At 50.2% G+C, this 22,861-nt stretch overlaps 6 protein-coding genes across 6 annotated transcripts; 3 read left to right on the forward strand and 3 right to left on the reverse strand.

Moving 5' to 3' along the window:
* Positions 1-2,423: 2,423 nt before the first annotated feature.
* Positions 2,424-7,930, reverse strand: ALTATR162_LOCUS7801 (uncharacterized protein; the record flags this gene model as incomplete). Its single annotated transcript, XM_043315430.1, has 8 exons — positions 2,424-2,901; positions 2,974-3,253; positions 3,299-3,460; positions 3,523-3,634; positions 5,370-6,796; positions 6,847-7,690; positions 7,731-7,829; positions 7,877-7,930. 8 exons carry the CDS (start codon positions 7,928-7,930, stop codon positions 2,424-2,426), a joined length of 3,456 nt encoding a protein of 1,151 aa, XP_043171365.1.
* Positions 7,931-8,413: 483 nt separating this feature from the next.
* On the forward strand, positions 8,414-9,656 carry ALTATR162_LOCUS7802 (uncharacterized protein; the record flags this gene model as incomplete). Its single annotated transcript, XM_043315431.1, has 4 exons — positions 8,414-8,468; positions 8,521-8,562; positions 8,610-9,145; positions 9,192-9,656. The coding sequence occupies 4 exons, from the start codon at positions 8,414-8,416 to the stop codon at positions 9,654-9,656; spliced, it is 1,098 nt and encodes a 365-aa protein (XP_043171366.1).
* Positions 9,657-10,190: 534 nt separating this feature from the next.
* On the forward strand, positions 10,191-10,538 carry ALTATR162_LOCUS7803 (uncharacterized protein; the record flags this gene model as incomplete). Its single annotated transcript, XM_043315432.1, has 1 exon — positions 10,191-10,538. One exon carries the CDS (start codon positions 10,191-10,193, stop codon positions 10,536-10,538), a length of 348 nt encoding a protein of 115 aa, XP_043171367.1.
* A 1,934-nt stretch (positions 10,539-12,472) lies between these two features.
* ALTATR162_LOCUS7804 (uncharacterized protein) lies at positions 12,473-12,760 on the reverse strand (the record flags this gene model as incomplete). Its single annotated transcript, XM_043315433.1, has 1 exon — positions 12,473-12,760. The coding sequence occupies one exon, from the start codon at positions 12,758-12,760 to the stop codon at positions 12,473-12,475; it is 288 nt and encodes a 95-aa protein (XP_043171368.1).
* A 2,421-nt stretch (positions 12,761-15,181) lies between these two features.
* ALTATR162_LOCUS7805 (uncharacterized protein) lies at positions 15,182-17,304 on the forward strand (the record flags this gene model as incomplete). The annotated part of the gene is made up of 4 exons (XM_043315434.1): positions 15,182-15,704; positions 15,758-15,886; positions 15,933-16,803; positions 17,274-17,304. 4 exons carry the CDS (start codon positions 15,182-15,184, stop codon positions 17,302-17,304), a joined length of 1,554 nt encoding a protein of 517 aa, XP_043171369.1.
* Positions 17,305-20,762: 3,458 nt separating this feature from the next.
* Positions 20,763-21,395, reverse strand: ALTATR162_LOCUS7806 (uncharacterized protein; the record flags this gene model as incomplete). The annotated part of the gene is made up of 1 exon (XM_043315435.1): positions 20,763-21,395. The coding sequence occupies one exon, from the start codon at positions 21,393-21,395 to the stop codon at positions 20,763-20,765; it is 633 nt and encodes a 210-aa protein (XP_043171370.1).
* Positions 21,396-22,861: the final 1,466 nt, after the last annotated feature.

Genomic DNA, 22,861 nt, shown 5'->3' on the forward strand with positions numbered 1-22,861 from the left:
TGGCGCAGTAGTATATCCATAATCATCAGGTTTTGCGAGAGCGTCGTCGTCGCACCTTGAGCCCATAGCGTTGTAGATGTGAAGGGCTGGAGAAATCCGTGTGTTTTCTCTAGGTATTCCCAATCTGAAGAGGTGAGAATATTATCACCTAGAGTCTTGTCATAGTCAAGCAGGAACTGCTTTACTTGCTGCTTTTTCCTCAGTAGACTATCGATCATCTTATACCATGAATTCCAACGTGTAGCATTATCAATGCCGAGTCGTAATTTGATACGCTCATCCCATGCATCACTGTGGATAGTTGAACTACGCAGCCACAGCCCGATCCGGTGTAGTTTGCGTAGAGCAGGGACCATAAACCAGCCCTTCCTACTAGTGGTGATGTCTGAACTATTATCTGCTCTCAATGGAGGATTGCCCTTTTGAACAGAAACCTTTTTAGACGCGGCGCGGCCGAGGCGTCTCATCTGAGCTCCTGTCTGACCTGCTTGTGTCATCTGGTCTGGCTGGTCTAATGTATCACCACCAGACGTGTCGTACAGGGCGAGATAGAACCGTTCGTAGAGTTCATCACCAGTGACGTCGCTAGCAGCATCAAGGGCGGCTTGAAGTGCTTCATGTGAAGACGCGAAAAGGAAGGCTTGAAGGGATAGGTTGATAATATGAAGGATACAGCGGATACGGTGCCGTTTCGGATCCCAGTTGATCTACTATAGGTTAGATGACTGGATAAGAATAAGGTAGGAACGTACATTATGATCCTGCTTGAGCCTGGTTGACAAATGCTGCAAACACGTATCGTTTGATGTCGCATTATCGCCAGTATGACACCCGAGTTGCTTCGTGATACCATATAGGACGAGTGTTGACGAGATAAGTCGAGACTGACGTTCACCAGAATGACTGTGTCGAATCTCTAGTAGACTCAGAAGTACTCTCCTAGGCTGGTAATCCTTATCAACCCATCGTGCACATACTGCTAGTACACCATGGCGATGTGGCGATGTCCAGAGATCAGATGAGATGTGGACCTTCGAAACGGCGCTCTGTAGCTTAGCCTTCAACTGCGACTGGTATAGGCTAAAGTTTGTAGTAATATAACGCATGGCCTCATGTCGTAATGCTATAATAAGGTCCTCAATCGCGGGATTGCAGGCTAGCATGAAGTCCTGCATCTCATCCCATGTAACTGCCGAAAAGGGTAGTCGACGACGTGTGAGAAGGGCAACCATGCTCTCAGTATAGCGCTAGGGATTAAACACTCTGCAGAGGGCTAATTCTAAAGGCTTTGCTAGATAATAATCACCAAGCCTAGCTTGCTTTAATAGAGGACCAGTTTCCGATGATCGTTCAAGTATCGAATTATCCGGGGAGTTAATAACGTCGCTGTGTTTGCGCTTTGCATGGTATATGGCATTGTCTCGTTTCGAATTCGACCAGGCCTGATCAGATGAACAGAGAAGACATTCATAGACCACTGCTCCTTTCGTTCTGCGCCTCCCTGATGGTCCTAACTGGCCTTTGTTCGGATATGTCGCGCGGAATACGCAGTCGAAGTTCAGGACCTCAGATAGTGCTGATTCTGCATCAAGAGCAGGATCAATACTTGTCTGAGAATGTGACGCGCTATACGCAGGTTGCTGTGATAAAGAAGCCATAATTAAGGACATTAGAAGCTCGGAATAATGGGACATATTATATCTACGCACTTAAATCATGTGGTAAAGTTGGAGCGATTCGAACTCTGCAACCCCCTCTCGGGAAAAAACGTATCTTATCAATTGATGAGATAACATCTGGCCAATCAGAGCCCGCAGCTTATCCTGATATCAGAATAGATATCAGGATAAGGGACCCTAGCTTTATCCGATATCTGATATATATCATATCGGATATAGCAGGATAGCAGAGATGATATCAAGATAGCATATCAGGATAGGCAAGTCTGACTCGTCGAAAGATGCCGTTTTGACATACTGGGGTCTCCTCTCCGCACTATGTTAAGGTCGTCAGCAGGTATGATAGTTGTGCAAGGGTACGAATTGGTGATCTACCTTCATATGCGTCTTTTTGCAATGCAAGCAGCCATTACGTGATTTAGTATTAGGTTTGCGGAGCGGCACGGCTGATGCTAGTAGCCAACGAAAACGAGTGGCAGCCTTCCTCAATGGACTACCTGAAATATCTTCGAGCTGATGAGGGATTGTGTAACCTTATCGGAGAGATGTTCGCACAGCCTCGGGCCCCTGCAGGCACTGCCCGGACGCTGGTACTAGTCTCATTGATCGGCACGGTTTACTTCATTCGCTTCGACTCACGATTCTTCGTATGGTATGATCATTCCCGGTTTCTTTCTTGAACTGTTGTACATAGTTCCCATGAAATTCTTGTGTAAGATTTTCCTTCGCACAGACTCACTGCCGTCACAAATCGTCGACCACTCGAAGTTTCCCATTCATCAACGCATTACTCTCCTCACAACTCTCATCCACCAGCTTCCTGCTCCCTTCCATCCCCACAACCGGCAACTTGACCTCAAACCTCTTCCCCTCCGGCTTGGTCTCTCCTTCAATCTCATACGGAAAAGGTACATACTCCGGCAACAACCCCAATTGCTTTAGCGCCGTCGCATGGTCCCAGCTGATATGCTCGTGACACAGTCGATCACCGCGCATAGCAACGACACTGGTGAAGGGGATGGCGAGGGGCTTGCCTGTGGGAGGTATACCGGGGAGAAGCCAAGGCACTTCTTTGGTGTGGGTTAGAGTGAAGATGAATTCGTCGATTACGCGGTCGATGCCTACGGTTCGTGAGACGAGGGAGAGGGTAGTGTCGGGTGGGTTGCTGAAGACGAAGTGGTGGGTGTAGAACGCTGTGAGTCGCTCCTGGCCCACTCCTCCGCTGATCTAGCTTTAGTATATCATCTTGACGTGCAACACGACGTTGAGAGCGACATCAGAAGGAGATGCTTACGTCATAGTCGGGATGTGGTTGACATACGGCTGATCCACCATCGTAGCCATCGTCTTCGCCACATCCCTCTCTCCAAACTCAAACTTCGTGTGCTCTTCCCATACTGCCTCCAGATCGAAGAACGGTCCACCCAGCAACGGTTTCAGGAAAGTCAGACTCCTCGTATGCGCGATGCCGGCGCTTCGCTTGTGATAGTTTTCGTCGCTTGGAAGTACCCATCCAGACTCCTTCTCTGCATCCTCGTAACGATAGGTCTTGATGATGTTTTCAAAGGATGGCGCTGAATCCTTCGAAGCTGAGACAGGGACTAATGAACACGACTCACGTCGATGAGGATCTGGTAGCCCCGCTATGTGTACTAGTTGGGGCGGAAGCGCTGTCGAGCTGAGAGTGGTGAACTTCCTGCCGCCGTAGGAGATGAGAGCCTTGATTTCAAGGGTCTGACAGGCGGCTTCTTCGACGTAGTAGGGTGTTCTTGATAGGTATGCTGCATATGATCATTAACATGCTGATGGAGTATCCACGTGGTTTATTAGAGAGTATACGAACATATTAGTCCAATACCATTATTGAACTCGCATCCTGCGCACTTCTTCAGCGCGTCGAGTGCTTCTTGAAGTGGGAACTCGCCACCATCTTCGACTTTGCCAGGGACCAGTAGCTATGGTGTTTTCAGCGTTATCACTACGTTACAAGCATATGAACCATCTCTAGCTCATAAGTCGCACAAGATAGATCTGTCATCCCGCCCGTTCATCATGCACTGACATACCTGCACGACCGCGAACCCTTCCTCAGCCCATTTCTGCATCGGCGGCGGGTCTAAACATCCCTCTTTCCCGCCAGTCGCCGCATAATGATCCAACACAAGCACTAAACCAGGTCCTCTTCCACGCCTCGATAGAGGGGCTTGAAGCGTGATGCTTGGACTTATCGTTCGCGGTTGAGGTGGCGGGGCGGCAAGCGACGATGACGATGGTGGGGTAACTGGCGCACCACCCATGATTCTCGCGATGTCGAGTTTAGCTTTTCTTGTACGCGGCAAAGCTTTGATCTTGCGCAGAATAGAAAGTGGCTGACAGAAGACACAAAAAGAAAATACGATGCTGTATTGTCGTTGGATAGTCCGTCAGGTCTCACCTTTCGAATGAACAAGATAGAGTGGGTAAGTGTGGGGTAGAAGGTCGATCTGAACATCCAAGCATCATAACGTTGCTTCGACAAAAACGTATCTCCACCCTGGCTACCTCATACATGTCATAGCAGATAAACTCCTCCTGCACCGCCACGTTGTCCGGCGGCTTCCTTCGTGACACGGATAGCGATAAACTGCCCTCATTACCACATCTAGATGGCTCGTACTACACCACCCCTGTGTAAGAGCCCGATTTAGCATCGCGACGGATGCCGCATACTGTCACGAGCGGTCATGTTACATTCGATAACGTTATTGACTCGAGCGAACTGGGTATCGTGCGAGGTACTCGACAGCTGAGACGACAAAACGCTGGTTCGTAGAATGTTCGTGAGATTGAGTGGAATACGAAGGTGAAAAAGGGTTAGAGTTTCAGTAGAGCAGATTCCAGAAGGGGGCAGTGCAGCGAAGTAGAAAGGTAAGAGTTCCCCAGGAACAAGATTCGTCACAGTTGTGAATGCGGCTGGGGATATAGATTCGAGTGGCATCCGTGGCTCGCTGCTGCACGCACTATCTCCATGCAGCTTGTGTCACATTGGTACTTCGTGGTACAAATCGTAAGATAAATAGAGGTGATGTGAGAGTATGCGTCAATCCAGTACAGCATTGGTAAGGAGATGTCTCAAAAGAAAAACATCGTTTCATGTCCTTGCAGCGTGGCGATCCGCAGTGCGTACAGTCAACCTTCGACCGAGTGGTATGTACACTGCAGGCGATGTCGGGTATTGTAAGGGATGAGGTGTGAGTGTTTGACAGCGCGGCCCAATGCAGGAACAGGTACTGAAGCTGATGTACGAATGATGCAGTAAAGCACCAACATTTTGTTACGACCACCGTACTCTCATAGTTTCCCTGCAGCCCTTCCAGCACTCCATCATTGAGTGGGCGCGTCGAGCTCCGCCTGCTCGATCCCCCTCATCCCTCTCTTCAACTGTCTAAGAACGCTCCTCGCAACCTCCACCGCCCCCTCCGGCATCCCTGCAACCCTCGCAACCTTCAACGCATGACTCTCTCGATTAACCCCTCTCCTCAATCTATGCACATAACTGAACCCCCCACCATCCTCTTCCATTACATCATTACAATAACAACCCAACTTCTCAAAACCCTTGGTCATATCCGCGAGCGCGTGGAAGTGTGTCGCGAACAGCGTCCGACACTGATTGACGTGGTAGAGATGATGAAGGCAGGCATACCCCACAGCAATACCATCCTCCGGTGTCGTTCCTCTCCCAACCTCATCCATGATAACAAAACTCCTCTGCGTAGCTTCTTTGAGTATCTGTGCCGTCTCCAACATCTCGACCATGAACGTAGATTGATCTTGGTAAAGATTGTCTGCGGAGCCCACACGACTGAATATCTTATCTACTAAACCTATCTCCGCGTATTCAGCGGGCACAAAGGATCCCGTTTGTGCCAAGATGGAGATGAGCGCATTTTGCCGGAGGTATGTGGACTTGCCAGCCATGTTGGGCCCTGTGATGAGCCAGATGCGTTCAGCGGAGCCGAGGTGGCAGTCGTTGGGAGCAAAGCTTCGGCCCTGTCCGTTCAAACCGGCTTCTATGACGGGGTGGCGGCCACCAACTATGTTGTGCGTTGGTTCCGCGCTTAGTATGGGTCTGACGAAGCTTTTCTCGATGGCGAGGATAGCAAAGGCGCACGCTACGTCGAGATCGTCGAGGACGGCGGCGTTGCGGCGGAGCTTGACTAGGTTCTGAACGACGGATTCGCGGAGGGAGGCCAGAACGCGTTGTTCTTCAGTTCGAATTCGAAAACGGGTCTCGTCCATTTGGGCGCCTAGTTGGGTCCACTCGGGGATTTGGAAGGAGCGAGTAGATTTGCTGCTACTTAGGCTACGAGAGTAGAAGGCGGTCGTGCGTGATGCGTCCTTGCCCTTGACGTGGGCGATATGGGCGAGGTTTGGTGTCCACTTTAGAACTAGGCTGTCGGTCGCCATCTTTTGACGCATTTCTTGTTCCAGCTTGATCTTTGCCTTTGCCATGGTATCCAAACTCTTATGCAGACGCTCAAGCATCGGACTGGCATTACGCTTCATGATATGAACGTCCTCTCTTCCGTCAGTCGCGCTTTTGAAGGTTCCAACAATCACATGAGGCTTCGGCTGGATGCGCTTGGGTAAGTTCTTCAGGTCCTCTTCTCCAGCCTCTCGACCGACTACATCCTGGGCCAATTCCGACATGTCTTCAGCTTCTTCATGCTCTATACGGTGGTACTCAGATAGGCCTTCTTCGTCAATGGCGTGTTGTATACGGTGCGCAAGTTCGAGCGGCTGCACTAAATCAAACCGATGCTCTAGCATGGTGATACATTGTCTTCTGCGATTCTCCAATGTCGCCGATGTAGAATCAGTTGGAATGGGATTTCTGGAGATGGCGTGCTCTTGAAGGACGTCCAAGATACTGGAGGTGGTAAGGATAGTTTTCGACAGCTCCATGAGGTCATCAGCGTCACCACGACCGTAAGTGAACTTGGTCACCAACCGCAAAGAGTCGAACGTTTGTTCCAAAAGCGAAATGACATTTTGGCGGAGTTGCGGATACTGTATCATTTCTTCCACGAGATCCAGTCTATCGTTGATGGTTGACAGTGACATCGATGGTGCAGCTTGGCAACGTCAGCAATCAATTTGCCTCCTCCAAGGAAGGATTACTTACACAGGCGGTGCGTGAGTAGTCTTGTACCACTCTTGGTGACCGTCTTCTTCAGCGCATGTAGTAGGCTGCCTTCGTAGGTGCCCTCCCTGATAGTACTCCTGATCTCCAGCGCTCTCAGACTATTCTTGTCGATGTTCATGTGCTCTTCCGCTTGATGTCGTACTGGCGCGCGAAGTCGAGTGCGTGAACCAAGCAGTTGGTGCTTCACATAATGCAGTAGTGAGCCTCCGGCGGCAATTTCACCGGGAGTGAAGTTGGCCGTGTCAAAGTCATCCACAACATCTTCCAGCATGAGCATCCATTCCTTGACGGTAAGTGGTGTTTCTGATGGCTCCTGAAATGTGATGATGTGTCCGTCTTCTTGCATGATAGAGACGATGCGCGAATGGTTCTGTTCTTGGAAGACACTGTCTAGTACTATCTCTCGGGGTTTGATACGGGCTACTGCTGACGGCAACGACGCGATATCTGTACTCTGGGTGAGGAAGTCGCCGCTGGACAAGTCAATCCAGGCCAGGCCGACCTCCGTACGCGGTAAATTGAGCACAGAAGAAACACTTGAGCTGCCAGGACTCTGCTTCACGGCGTTCTCTTCAGCGAGTACTTCGGGGTTCACGTGGATACTGAGAAGATAGTTGTTCTCCCACGGATCCATGAAATGCTCGTCGATCAGGGTGCCTGGCGTTACGATGCGCGACACTCTCCGCGTGTATTGTGGTTCTCCTTTTGCCCTTGTCGGTGCGTCATTGAGGTATTCGTCACTGATAGCGACATGCTTGTTTAGATCTTGGACTAGGATCTTCAGGTACCTGTCCAGCTGATATGTTGGAAAACCAGCCTCACGCTATCAGTTCTTTGTTCCATCAGCGAATTGGATTACTGACCATGGAGATGGCAGGCTTCTTGCTACCTTTCGAGACTTTCCGTTTGGACTTCTTGATGTTCAACAATGGAGCAAACTCATCCGCATGCTCAAAATACAGCTACGCGTGCTTTAGTAGTGGAAATAGATTATGGCTCGCGTGCGCACCTCGTAGAAGCCACCCACACGTGTGACTAGCACACAGTGACTGAATTTAAGCATGTTGTTGCGCACTTGCTGCAACAGCGGAGGGTATTCCGGTTCTGTATCATCTTGGGGTGGTAGTGCCTCGATGTCCAATGGCCCTTGTTGAAGTTCGTCAAGACCCACTGCAGTCTTCCTTTTTGCGCCACGACATTGCGATATTGGAAGGCATGCTCGACTAATAGCTTGTGTTGCACGTGGTTTCGCGATGGATCGCGTCGAGCTTACGATTGGCAGGCTGTAAGTTGAGCAGCAAAGTCCTCGGTTTAGTTGGATTGAGGTTCTTTGGTACACCAGCTCCTGACGCGTTAAACATCGGGCAGATTTGATGAGCATCCTCGGGACAAATTTGGCGTCAGAGGGATGTGGGGATAGCGCGATGGTAGGGATGCAGGAACGCGTCTCGATGCGGTTAGCGCCCAAGCTGCACGCGCGGGGTATCCGGAACTTAACAAACTTACGACGCCGATGACATAGACATCACATTCACTCACAGCAAAAATGGCACCTCAATTCGAGCCTATGAAGAATGATCTCATTCTGCGCACAGCGAGAGGTTAATACTTTCATTTGGTCAACAACGAGCAGCTTGAATTGACAACATACAGGCGAAAAAGTTGAGCGCCCACCGATATGGGTGATGCGGCAAGGTATGCGCGCTCCCTAACTATACCTGTTCAATGCTTATAATGTAAAGCCGGACGCTACCTTCCCGAATACCACGAGGCGAAAGGCAAAAACGACTTCTTTGAATGTTGCCGCAGCCCCGAAATCGCATCCACTCTTACCCTGCAGCCGATTGAGCGCTACGCGGGCCTCATCGACGCTGCCATCATCTTCTCCGATATTCTCGTTATACCGCAAGCTATGGGCATGGAGGTCATAATGGTGGACAAGAAGGGCCCTCATTTCCCCGACCCGCTGCAAACGCCAGAGGACAAACAGTACAAGGAGGTTCTTGAGAGGAAGGTGGATGTGGCAGAGTCTTTGGACTATGTCTACAAGGCTATTACCATGACACGGCAAAAGCTGGCAGGGAGGGTGCCGCTGATTGGCTTCTGTGGCGCGCCTTGGACGCTGCTGTGCTATATGGTTGAAGGTGGAGGTAGCAAGATGTTCATCCAGACGAAGACATGGATCTACAAGTATCCCGAGGAGAGCAAGGCGCTGCTGCAGAAGATTGCAGAGCTCTGCGTGGAGTATTTGGCTCTTCAAGTGCAAGCTGGAGCACAGGTATGGCTCAAAACGAGGAGTCTTGGTTTAATGCTGACTGTCGTAGATGATCCAAGTCTTCGATTCATGGGCGGGCGAGCTATCGCCATCTTGTTTCAAAACCTTTGCTCTTCCGTACCTGAACTACATCGCTGACAACCTTCCCGCGCGTCTCCAATCAAAGGGCCTCGAGCCTGTTCCTATGACCGTCTTCGCGAAGGGAGCATGGTACGCCTTGTCGGATCTCTGCGACACCAAATACAACACTATCGGCCTTGACTGGCTACACGCGCCGGCGGAGGCATACAAGGTTGCGCAGGCGAAGGGTAAGGTTCTGCAGGGTAACGCGGACCCGGGTGTTCTGTACGGTACTAGGAAGTCTATCACGAAGGTGGTTGAAGAGATGGTCGCTGGTTTCGGTGGCGGCAAGCAGGGATGGATTGCCAACCTTGGCCATGGTATCACCCCATTTGTCAAGCCGGATGACCTCAAGTTCTACTTCGAAGAGATTCACAGATTAACCAAGGCTTGATGCTAATACAATGAATCAGTCTCCGCGGTAGAATCAACTTGGCTCCAACTCTTGCAACACCACAACCCTACCTTTACTTGGTTAACTGCTACTGATAAACAGTCAACTGGGTGAGTCGTTTCATGCGATCACGGTGGTATTCCCTCACCCTCACCTTGAGTTGATTTCACTTCTAGCGCATTAACCTAGTAAATCTACCCCATCCTCTCTATCCTCTCCATCCTTTCTCTGCCGACCGTCTGCTTATGACTCTTATCGAGCACCTCTTCAGTCTTTCCAACATTGGCAACAAATTCAACATGCCCACGTTAGAGAAGCACCCAAGGAGCAAGAAGACAGAGGTCCTCAAGATTACAGCTCGATTAGCAACATATCTCATATGAACCGCACTAGTGTCAGTTAAGATGTTCATCGCAATCTAGTAACCGATACTAACACAATGCAACTAGCGCCCGGCGCAATCTCAACCTCAACATCACCCAACGCAACGCTACCACCTCACCCCTCCTCCAATTACCACTAAAAATCAGAAACATGATTTACACCTTCGTTCTCGGCTTTAGTACAATCATGTTCGGTGAAAACGAGGCGACGATTGATACGTTCCGCATATGGGGCGCGCCAAAGATGCAGTTCAGCCTTCTTCGCGTCTGCCATCAGATCCACGCAGAAACCGTTCTTTTACCATACAAGCTCAACACGATTGAGTTATGGGACTACCCGGCAATCTGCATCAGGAAGTTCTTGGGAGGGCGAAGTGAAGCTCAGCTGGCCGGATTGCAAAATGTGCAGCGGATCTGCGACGAACCATCTTTTGGGATTGAGTGGATGAAGATTTTGCGTAAGTCGGAGCCTGAGGCACTCAAGAAGGGTGAGCATTAAGATTGCAGTGGATAGGTGATCATGGGTTTGATAAGTCCGGCGTTGGATCGTTCTGCGGATATAAGAGTTCGTCCTTGCAACTTCAAGGGCGATTAGAGGAATCATAGAGCGAAGCAGTATCTGCGAAGATAAGTCTGTGGCGGCGCTTGGAATCGCTCTCCTTTTGTACTGTTCTACTGATTCACAGATACACCACGTGATAACCTGATCTAAACACCCACTTCTTCTGATATATTGACTTATCAAAAGTGACGATATTGTGACCTAGGATGATTGAATCAGCCATCGTCGGTCCATTTGCTAGGTGGTCTCAAGCTACAGAAGTCTGGCGTCGGGTCTCCTTCCGAATATGGAGGAGAAGTACCAGCCACTTCATTTCCTTTTCTCGTAGGTGTGGCGTACTCACGCACCATAAAAACTCCCACACTTCATGCACTAGACTTGCAACCTCTCTCCAACATCCGCACAGCTCTATCGAACTTTAGCGACACTCCCAGTATGCCGGGCCCGGACAGTACTGAACCCGGCGTTGCACCTCACGTGATCCAGCCTCAAGATAGGATGTGAGTAAGTTGCCACGTTGCCGACAAGACTGAATGACATACTGACAGACTGTCCTAGCACTCAATGCAACACAATGGCTTCGCCGCTTCTGCGTCTTCCAGCCGAACTCCGCAACATGATCTATGTTTTGGTCCTGTCCCACGGAGACATCGACTTGCTGCGTCATTCTAAGCTTCGCTTTCCACACACGCTTCACCATTGCATAGGTCTACTCTTCGTCTGCCGGCAGGTTCACGCAGAGACCGCTCTTCTTCCATACGAACTCAATACCTTTAATATGCTGAGTCCTAACAGTACCTTCCTCAATAGGTTCCTCGAATGTCGCACTCTGGCTCAGATTGAGGTTATGACGGACGTGAAGTGGCAGTGGTATAGTGAGCTCAGGCCGGAAGTCCATTGCGCAATGGATTGGCTGCGGATGGGAAGCGACAGTTGGTGAATGACTGGGAGCCATGTTCGAAAAGAAGTCTGGCACCTCTTCTGGAACAACAGCATTCACTAATACCAGCGATGTGCTGTCATCGAACATCAGCGCCATCGACGTAGATGACTCTCGTAAGTAATCTTGTGATACTAACGTTATCAAAGCACTGCTAATCAAATATCCTTCTATAGTAACGACCTACAAGTTCGAGACGCATTAAGAGCTAAATAGCGATGCTATTAAAATCATCGCTCTTAGTGAGAGGTACATAGTTGGCCAGATTGCAAGCTCTAATACGACCAAAATTGGCACCAACCGGAAATGCTACGGCTTCACACGTTATAAAGCTCTATAATATATATGCCGTATGTATTTATGTAGGAGTGAAGTTTAGCTTGTCAAGCTCCTATAAAGCTAACTAGCTTACAAATTGGTGCAGCCCTCTTTTAAATTGCGCATGTATCTTAGTGTGAAGGTTGTCCGAAGATGATCTAGGGTTGGTTCTCGGGGGGTGAGTGGGCGACGATGGACGAGGGGGTTGTACTAGCACGATTGGTAGATCGATGTAATAGCACGAGGTGTGTTAGCACGATTAGTAGATCGATGTAATAACACGAGGTGTCGACAATTAAGTAGTAATTCTTAGATTAAACTATAAGTCGAAGTTGAACACAACGAGCTGTAAGAGCTTATTCCCTAATACTATATACTAAGGGTAATAGTTGTGATAGCCGCGCGCAGGACTAGCGATAGTCCTTGGCATAACTATCAGTCACGTGACCTGGTCTTCCTTCTGGTGGCCTGGCGCCTCGCGATATAGTCCCTGTTCCGCTGTGCCCAACGATGAAGTCCGTAGCTGTAATTCGTAACACTTAGAGTAGATAGATAAATTCGCTAGTCTGATAGAAATCGCCATGACCAATGAAATATCCTTTTCTCATCATCCTCAGGAGAAAGTCTGCGCCTGCGCCGCGCCTTCAATCGGCGTAATCCAACTCGCCCGGTACTTAACCCACAGCTCTGTATCGGGCTTGAATTTGCTAATATCTTCATCTAGTAGACCTACCGACAGGATGAACATGCCTTTATACGCCTCGTCCTCTGTTACCTTGCCGAGCATGGAGCCGCAGTCACCGCAGAATGTGGTGTTGAACTTCATGCCAGACTCATGCACAAAACTGCATTTCCGAGGCGTGCCGCTAGTTACTTCAAGAGCAGAGATCGGGACTAGCATGTTGGTAGTGTAGGTTGTGCCACTTAGGCGGCGGCAATGGAGGCAGTGGCAAAGGGCCTGTTTGGGGTTAGGTCAGATGTAGTTCAGGAAGAAAGGAGAGGTATGCGATAAGGCCAGGAGTAGGGAATTAGATGGGACAGAATTTGCTAGATTGAAATAGTGTAGTAAAATACTAGACTAACGATTTTGACGGGCTCGCTGTCGACAATGTAATTGATCTGGCCGCAAGCACACCTTCCTGTGAAAGGCATTTTGATGTTCTCAAAGGCTTGGATTCACTTTAGAATTTTTGCAGATTGTGTAGTAATGTGCCTTTACTGCTCCTAGGGAGGGTTTATATCTTTTCTCTTAGAAATCGCTTATTACATCGTCTTAACTAATTCTAGTCTAACTATTCAGCTGAGTTCAAGTGGAGCCACATCACATGGTAAAACATCAGCCGCATGTGTAATTATTTTGAATTGATTCGATAATGCGAAGGACGGCTAAGGTAATACGAGTGCGGGGTAGGGGCTTTATGGTACGCAGAGTTGCTAACCAGCCGGCCAGCCCGCGACGGTTTAGTAGTTGATTGGTTGGTCACCAAGCTTAACGGGTCTGTGCACACGACGGCTAAGCAACGAGGTCTTTACAGAGCGGAACCAGCAGACTTGTCAATAATCAAGCCGATCAAGCTGAGGTCTCTAGCTTGGCTTGACTTCGCTATAGGAGCGAAACAGCTTGAGTTGATTGGCTTAATAGGTTAAAACCGACAAGCTTGATTGATGAGCTTGAGGAGATTGATGCTTTAGCGTGAGGCTGTTATTGTTGCAGTAGGAACTATCTTACGATAATTGTATAGAGTTAAGTTTAATCAAATAACCACGTGCTAGTTACGTGACTAGTATTCCGTGCGCAGATATGAAACTTAACACTAAGAAAGCATCGTGAGTGTAAGGCAGACTTCACGCGCAGAAGAGCGAACTGATTGAGTAGAAGCTTGTATTTAGAGTAGAGAAAATAGCAGACGCAGAGCCTAGAAGAGGCAGAGCGTACGCGTACTTATATAGCCTAGAGAGAGAAGCGAAGCGAAGGCGTACTAGGCCGTAGAATGTCTAGTAGTTTAGCCTTCGAAGGTCTAGTAGTTTGCGCCTTCGTAGTAAGACGTAGCCTTTCACTCCTTAGCTCTAAACCTCGTAGTAAGTAATAGCTAAGGAGAGGCAATGTCCTTACGATGAGATTGTCGCTACAGCAACAACAACAGCCTCACGCCCTACGCCTAGGCCTATTGATCCTATCAAGCTTATTAGTTAAGCTGGCGTCTACGAGCTTAATTAATAAAATCTTACTATACGCTGGGCTTGAATTGGCTCGAACGTAGATTGGCAACAGCTTGATTGATGAGCTTGATCTGGCTTGATTGTTGACAAGTCTGGGAACCAGCCCAGCTTTAAGCAGAGTTCTGCATTCTAAGAAAACGGCGTTGCATCTAGACGCTGAGCGAGGGCATTGGCGGTCCCTTACAACGCTATTGCGAGCCGCCAGCGTCTGTGTCGACATGGTCGATACCGAAGGCAACACAGCTCTCCACTTATTGGCCATGCAAGGCCATCTGAACTCTGTACGTATGCTGATTCAATGCGGTGCGAGTGTCGATATATATGATTGCTTGGGCTACACGCTATTGCATTGTGCCGTGGAGAACGATTTTCACTAGGTCGTCCAACTCCTCGTCAAAGCAAGAACAGAGTCTGATGCAAACGGTAATCGCCCGGATCCTGATATGACTTTCGCCTGAAGTATTAGGGTACGCAGCGGTCTCATTAGACTTGAGCCTAAGGTTAGAGATAGTACTCGCCACCTGTCCAGTTTTTTTCTGCAACGGGCGTGCGCGTAAAGTCTGCCTTACAGAGGGGCTATGTTCTTACAATAGCGCCAAGGCAGAGGATCGCTACCCTAGCTTAGTGCCTCGCGGCGCGGTTGCAGCGTAGTTGCTAGCGTTTTAGCTTGGGGCCGTAACAATTATCTTCGGACGATCTTTACACAGTGCTTATTGCTAAGCATTCCTGCGCGTAATACTAAGCGCCTCTAATTAGTTAGGCGCTACTTACTACTAAGCGTAGGCAGTTAACCTCTTAGCAGTTACGCGACTACAACGCGGTTACCATGCCGCAAGCTCTGCATCGTGCTGTGCGATCCTTCAAAGTAATTACGCGTACCCTCTAGGTGTCCACTAGGTTTGGTTGTAACACGTCTTAGCAGAAGCAGGCAGCTCGTGTAGGTAAGCAGCTCGTGTAGGTAGGCAGCTCGTGTAGGTAGGCAGCTCGCTTGTAGAGTACGTTGTATTAATAGTTATTTCACTCCATAACCTCCTTAAGTAGTCTCCCTGTTTTTGGTATTTTATTGAATTCTTGTCAATCTTTTTATACCCCCGCTGTCGCCATGAAGTCCTATTCAGCGTCCCTCCTGTTCGGCGCTCTCGCAACCCTTGCGCAGGAAACCGTTCTGCCCGAAGCTGCCCTTGCCGGTCCAGGCTTTCCAGCACCATCCTCTCTCAGCGGCAGCGATGCTCTCGCCACCGCCATCGGCCGATTTGACGAAGCCGTCGCCCGCTCCCCGATCGTGCAGGCCAACGAGGCGGCGTGGGCCGTGGCCGTCTTCTCGACAGCTGATGAAGAGCCCCTGTACGAGCGATACTTCACGCCCGACTATGACGTTGGCGTCGAGGAGGTCAATCGCGAATCGGTCTTCCGCATCGCCAGCGTGTCCAAGGTGTTCAGCGTGTGGTCATTCCTCATGGAGGTGGGCGATGAGCGCTTCAACGACCCCATCACGCGATATATCCCCGAGCTGGGTGACGCAGGTCCCTCGGACGGAGCGCTGTACGACGACATCGACCATGTCCGTTGGGATGAGGTGACCCTTGGTCAGCTTGCGAGCCACCTGGCGGGCATACCCCGTGATCGTAAGTCATGAACGCATCGAGAGACCTGAGAGGAACCGAGCTGACCAGAATAGCCTCCCAGACGGACATGTCGGCTCAACTGGGTCCGGAGCAAGCCATGGCTTTCGGTCTGCCTTCTCTACCCAACAACGAAATCCCTCAGTGCGGCGTGACCGGTTTGCTGAGGACATGCACTCGAAATGGTAAACGGTCACAATATATGAGGCGTAGCTAAGCTAACACGTTCAGAAACCATGGCCCAGCTCCGCAAGCAGCACCCCATCTTCCCGACCGGACACTCCCCTGCGTACAGCAACGTCGCCTACGCCCTCCTTGGCTTCGCTCAGGAAGCCATCACCGGCCAGCTCGTCAGTAGAGCCATTAGCGACAACATCCTCTCCGCCCTCAACATGACCGTGAGCAGCTTCAACACGCCGCCCCCTTCTGGCGGGGTCATACCCGGCAACGCCTCATCCATTGGCTGGGACTGGAAGACAGGCGTCATGGACCCAGCCGCGTCCATCTACAGCTCTGCGGGCGACATGCTCAAGGCTGGGCGCGCAATCTTAAAGTCCACTACCTTGGCCCCCGCGCAGACACGTCGCTGGCTGAAGCCCATGAGCCAAACGGGCGTACTCGGATCGGCCGTCGGTGCGCCGTGGGAAATCCGCCACCTAGTGCTCGACAAGCGACTGACGCAGCTTTACACCAAGCAGGGCGACACGGGCGGCTACCGCGCGGCGCTGGTGCTGTCGCCGGAGCATGGCCTCGGCGCGGTGGTCCTGTCTGCAGGCCCCATCGAGTCCAACTCTGCCGCTGTGCGCGAGACGCTCATGAACGCCGTCGGCGCTGTCTTCCTACCCGCAGCGGAGCTGCAGGCGCGAGAAGAGGCGCGCTCCAACTTCGCAGGGACATACACAAATGCCGCGACCAACAGCTCCGTCACCATCGAGGTTGACGCCTCGACGCCCGGCCTCGGCGTGACGCACCTCTCTGCCCGCGGCATCGAGGTCATTGGTCCCTCCAGCCCCTTCATCCCTCTCTACGGCGCCGGCCAGTCAGCGCGGCTCTTCCCGTCAGGCCTGCGGACGGAGCGAGCCGAGGCGAACGGCACAGCAACGTACGTGTCACGGTTGGGGTTCCGGGCGAGCTTCTTTAATGCAACGGGCGCTGGCGGGGCGGTACAGGATCCGGGGCTGATGCAGTGGACGTCGTTGGGAGCGCCGGCGTATGGGGGCGTGACCCTGGACGAGTGGGTGTTTGGGATGGGGGAAGATGGGGTAGTGGAGGAGGTGGATGTAAGAATGCTGAGAGTAAGCATGAAAAGGATGTAAGGAAGCAACAATGCATTAAGCAAGAGGAAGAAGGTAGGGGTAGAGATATACGATTTCTTTACGAGAGGTAGATTATAACTGCTAATAGCTATGACGTACCTAACCAGTTCGCTAGACATCTAGGTTTGCTAGACACTCTTCTAAGACCCTACCAAAGCACTACAGTTCGAGAGAATGCCTTAACAAATACCTTGAGTAGAAGCATTAAAGAAGGCTTAAACACAGCGTTTGTAGACGCCAAGGCTAATCGTGCTAGACAGGAACCCCAAAGACGAGCCGTTACGTAATCCTGCAATACACACTCTCTTCGTTGTCGACTTTCGAGGATCCAGAATGGTTAGGATACCCCATGATCATGACCCCGTGTCGCTACGCGAATATCTAAAAGTTCGACCGAAGAACGAATCTTCTATGAACAGTCTGGCGGTGAGCTAACAGAGTATTTTCACATTCGGCTTGTTAGTTGCAGTGATCGAAGCGCCAGTAGCAGAAGACATGCTGGTGCATATCGATCAAAGCGGCAAGCTGGTCATGACTACGAGGCGCTTGATCGATATCATCCACGGCTGGATTGCTCGCATAGAACAGACTGAGCCACAGTTGTTCGCATCGTGGTTTGAGCGAGCTCGCGTAAACCTGCGCTTAGCCCGTTCTCGCATGGTGTCGTTAATGACTGTGAATATCGGGCCATTCAAACCGCTAGGTGATTCAACACCGTCTGTGGTGTGCTTCACTGCCATCATCGCCGAGGCATTAGTCGATGCGCACGCAATAATGATAGTACGCTCCCCTATGCCTGATGAACGCTTCTCGTGGTCTATTATTCGGACACCACCAATGAGTGAAGCGTTGCGAAAAGCATTGCATGCCGATGAATGGTGTCCGTTCACGATGGAATACCTGGCGAGTACCCCATCAGTATCGTCTTTGCAATACGCTTGCAATCAGGATCCGCTATACGACGATAGGAATCACTCGGTCTGTACGCTACAGTCTTGCGCGGCTTATGAAATCGACACCGAGTCATACATCCCGAAGAGTGACAGGAAGTGCAGATTCATAACGGGGATCTCAGAGACACTGCGCGAATATTGCAAATCAGCACTTGAGCAAGTCATTGCTTGCATGCATGAGGACATGTACCCGCCGCCACTCTCAATTCTTCCGGTCTTGAAACTCACAAATCGACTGACATCCCATACGTGGCAGTGTCTCATACATGGGCAGACAGACTCGAGAGCACCTCGAAAGATGGACTTTATATATGTCAGCTGCAACGACTGAGCGCGCCAGTCTCTACATTGCGGCCAGGTGCGGCTTTCTGGATGGACAGCATATGTGTTTCGAAGGCGAAGCTTGCTCGTAAGAAGGCTATTGGTATGATGGCACGCACCTACTAGGATGCCGAAGTGGTTTTGGTACCGGACAGCAGTGTACAGCTCATAGGACCTACCGAGTCGCTTGGTGCAAAATTACTAGCGATCTTGACTTCTGGCTGGACGCGACGACTATGGACACTTCAGGAAGGCGTACTGGAGAAGGAACTTTACATACAGTTTGCCGACACTCACAAAACGCTGGGTGATCTAATAACCCAAAGCAGCGAAATGCTACTTCAACCATACCAGACTGATCTGGCGGCGGAACCGTATCTTCTGATCAAGCGGTCCGGCTATGGTACCTACACTGTTGGTGACGTGGCTCGGTCGCTGCACTGTAGGGATACAACCCGAGCCACAAGCGAGATCTTGGCCGTTGCAAGTCTCCTAAGTAAACATGTTTCTCCTTTTCTGACTTGAATAGAGAGGAGCACATGTTATTGCTGTTCAAGGAACTGCATGAATTCCCTAAGAACATACTCTTTCTTTCAGGGCCCAGATTGGACATTCACGGATTTCACTGGATTCCCACGTCGCTTATAGCGGCTCAAAATAGCGATAAAGGCAGTTTCGCAATATTTCCACAAGGTGCTGACGCTATTTATACATTTAATGGTCTCCAACCAGCATAATATGCACTAGTGTTCCCAGAAAGGACTATCGAGGCAGGCAAACCTTGGATGACAGGAGAAAAGAAGTTTGATCGGCCGTACAGAGTACTTGAGTTACCTGGCTCAAACGAAATGAGCTACCAATGCGGTTTTGTCTTGACGACGGCCGCCATACCACGTTGGAGTGCCGGCCGATGTTAGGATAGTAACGGAGGTCTCAGGATAGATAGCGTAGAATGGTATATTATAGGCACTAGGAAGTGTATGTGTACTTAGACGAATCGTTACTATTGTAGCGATTCCTACGAGTGGCACATATACTCAGCGTCTTAGCAAGCTAGCCTAGCTTTAGGCGCTCTAGTCCTGACAGCCGATACGTGGCTGCGTTCGGAAACAAAGGTCCTGCAGAACCCAGGGTAGATGGCTCTTTTACGGTTTCCTGCGAGTACAAGCGACGGCTGATGTTGGTTGATGTTGCGCAAAAAGATCCGAGGGATAGACTTATAGAGGTAGTGGATGCGACTGCATCTGGGATGTTACAGGTGTGCGTGAGACGAGACCAGTGTTACAGGAAGATTCGCAACGCAGTTATCGCTGTTCGAGAGCAGGGAGCAATGGGGCCGCGTACGGGCGGATGTATCATCCACAAAATATGGCCAACAGAAAGTCAACGTCATTGGATGAAGAAGATTCGAGTGTCGAACAACTTCGCATGAAGTTCCCAGCCCGAAAGACGTTTCGTTATGATAGACTTCTTCCTATTGCTATGATTTCATTTCATTTTTCCATTGCTACCTTTACTTTTGCACAGCCTTATACGCCTTTTCCCATGCTTTGCAGCACTGAGTACCCAGCAGCTTCTTTCTTTCCTCGGGACCTTAGGATGCCCACCACGAAACCTCCCGTTCCCGCAAGTCTCTAGGGAGGAACTTTTTGACAAGCGCATTGCCACATCCAGAAAATCTCTTCTCAAATCCATCATAGTCCACATGACCTTCGGTTCAGCGAAAACGTTGGGCACGGCCTGATCCTCTTCCAGGTCGGAGTCAAGCTTATAGGTAGCCCGAGCGCAGCAGACGTTCGTGGTACACCTGCGACCACGAAGTTTTGCACCATACCAGGTCCACCTACAGCGATCAGATAGCACGTGTCTGCCTCAATACCACGGCATGTAATTTACAAGACTAGCTAGAGGAGCGCCAGTATTGAAACTAGCGCTTCCATATCAAAGCCATAGCCTGCGCCCAAGATCACGATGGCGTGCTGATTCCAATTCCCTTGAGTTATTGGTAGCATTCCTCGGAGGATCGGCGGACGTCCAATGGTTGGCGTCCGCTATATTTGCGACAGCGACGACGTGCTATTACGAGCGACAGTCTTTAGTAGCACCCGTGGTACTTACGATCCATCCTTAAGTCTTTGTACTGCTCTCTCTCTCTCTGTTTACAAATTCGTGCTAACTACAGCATCTATACATTTACGCTGTGCTACGCCCCAGTATTACTTCGTCGACTATATCTACGCTTCAACGAACTTGGCAATATAGGTGAGAGACGGCAGCACGACAACAAAAGGTATATCCTATGGATTTGTGAATCTGTTGAAAGGATTCACACAAAAGTGTTGCCTTGCTTGTTGATTCATAGACGTGATTCTGCTAATGCGCCTTGCTGAAGTAACTAAGGATAAGATGAGAACGTCTAACTTCCAACTGCAGCCTCAAGTATAGGACTCTTAGTTGGAGAACACGTACACCTATGAAGGCAGTACAGGATTGTAGCTTGAGCCATCTTCTGCGGTCCATAACTCTACCGGAAGTGATGACATAGTGGGCTCTATGATACCGAAAAATCCATCAAAAAAGACGTCAGGATCGGCTGGAATCTCCTTGTCTTCGCCGGGGCTAGGAACATTGTCATTGTATACCTTTCTCTCATGTGCGTAGCGGGTTCGCTGCTCGCTACAGTCTTTGGCCAAAAGTATGTCTTCCTTGTAGGTTATGAAGTAGGCCGAGAGTTGTTCAACGACATCTGCAACGGTGACGATGCCGCCGTCTGCTCTGCGAACGCGCAAGTCTTCTGGTTCCGTGTAGATGTTGAGCTCAGATGGAAGCTCACAGGCGTAGTTAACTAGGTCTGAGATACTGAATGCAATCTCTGTAAGAGGAATCTGGGAGGCTGGTTCTGTTGCGATTGCGTGACCGACGAAAGGCGAGAAGCTGGGATTTTGCGTTCTAGAGAAGGGGGAATCCAGCATTTGAGGATCATCAAGAACGCGGATGTTAGATACGTCTTCAAAGATAGACCAACGTAAACGACGGAACGCATCGTTAGGAGAAATGGCATTGCGGGTGTTGTCCACGGAGTTGTTCAAGTGGGATGGAATCATGCTGGCGTAAGAAGTTGTCGCAGACAGTATCAAGCAGAATTTTCATGTTGAAAATCGACGTGAAATATGCAGAGCAGACCTTGCCAAGACGGCTTTGACATTGACCCACTTTGTACCCTTAATCGGGCGTAGAACCAAGGTTCACCATGCCGGATCGTACGACATTCAGAAATCCTTCGTACCGAGAACAATCAAAGCGATTACTATCAAATACAATGAAGCACCTCATGCAGGCTATTACGTCTGACTCTCGAGCTGGCTGCCTCACACTATCTAACGCCGATTCTCAAAATGATCGTGCCACTCGTGCGCCTTGGCCAAACGAAGACAGCATTCAACATAGTCTGAAGCACATACCCACGTCAATTCATCTTCGCGCGAGTCGCCTACCTCATCTATCTCTTCACCCTTGATCCACGTCGCGTTATAAATATATTCCCAATCCGTAGTCAGGAACTTAGGCTTAAGATCCCGCAGCATGCCCGTATCCATGGCGCGAAGACAAGCTTCGTCAATGTAAAAGCAGGAATTCCATCGCAGCGGGAGGAGTCGAAGAAACCGATTTTTGTCATGAGAGCGACCGCTGGCTACCTTGGAACGAACTTGTGCACTCCCACCCCACTCATCTGGGTTTCCCAGTCGTGATACCAAGTCCTCCCCAACCCAAGCACAGGATATCTGGTGAGCTGCCCACAAATCAGCGCCGGCGAGCGTCGCTTCGTCCTCGATGACAGTAAGCTCGTGGCTCGCAACAAATTCCGGATTTGAACGCCTGAGAGTCTGCGATACAGCTTCACGTAATTCTCCAAGCATGCACGCCCATGCTGCGCTGCTGTCTGACCCATACACGATGCGGTAGACGACGAGGCTCCATGGTGCACTGGAGCTGAGTATGTCGTAGTCGATGCTTGCTTCGATGTAATGGTAAGGCCTCTGGTGTTCCGCAAGAGGCAGGTCTGACCTTGACCCCTCTTGTTCCAGCATGCCGCGGCCGCCTTCAAGATTATCTTCTGTTACCATCTCATGAGATCCCAATATTCGACAAAGGGCGCAGGCTCAATACGTCCGAAGCCCATTTGTTCGTGATCCTCGCGAGAGTTCCTGATGTTCTTGTCGATTAAGACTCGTACGGGTGTCTGCACTCAAACAATAACCTCCATGAGCGTCGGAGTGAAGCGGTTAGGCCACGGATGATCTGATTTGCATCACCGCTATTCTCGTTGCGGCTTGAGGAGCAGTGCCAGTGTTTCTAAGCAGGCGCAAGGGTGTAGGGCACAGCGCTTAACGTGCTTGACAGGCCATTAGAGAAGACCGATTTGCATTCTGACAGTAGAAGAGCCTCCCCAGGCCTGACCACGAAACACGACTACTGCCTCAATTGATGAGAAGACATATATGAATGCAAATGAAGGTTAATTGATGTTTCATTCGTGTTGACGCGTGACCGTTTAAGAGAACAATCTTCT

The sequence above is a fragment of the Alternaria atra genome (assembly GCF_907166805.1).
Source record: "Alternaria atra isolate CS162 genome assembly, contig: 28, whole genome shotgun sequence".
Taxonomy (NCBI): domain Eukaryota; kingdom Fungi; phylum Ascomycota; class Dothideomycetes; order Pleosporales; family Pleosporaceae; genus Alternaria; species Alternaria atra.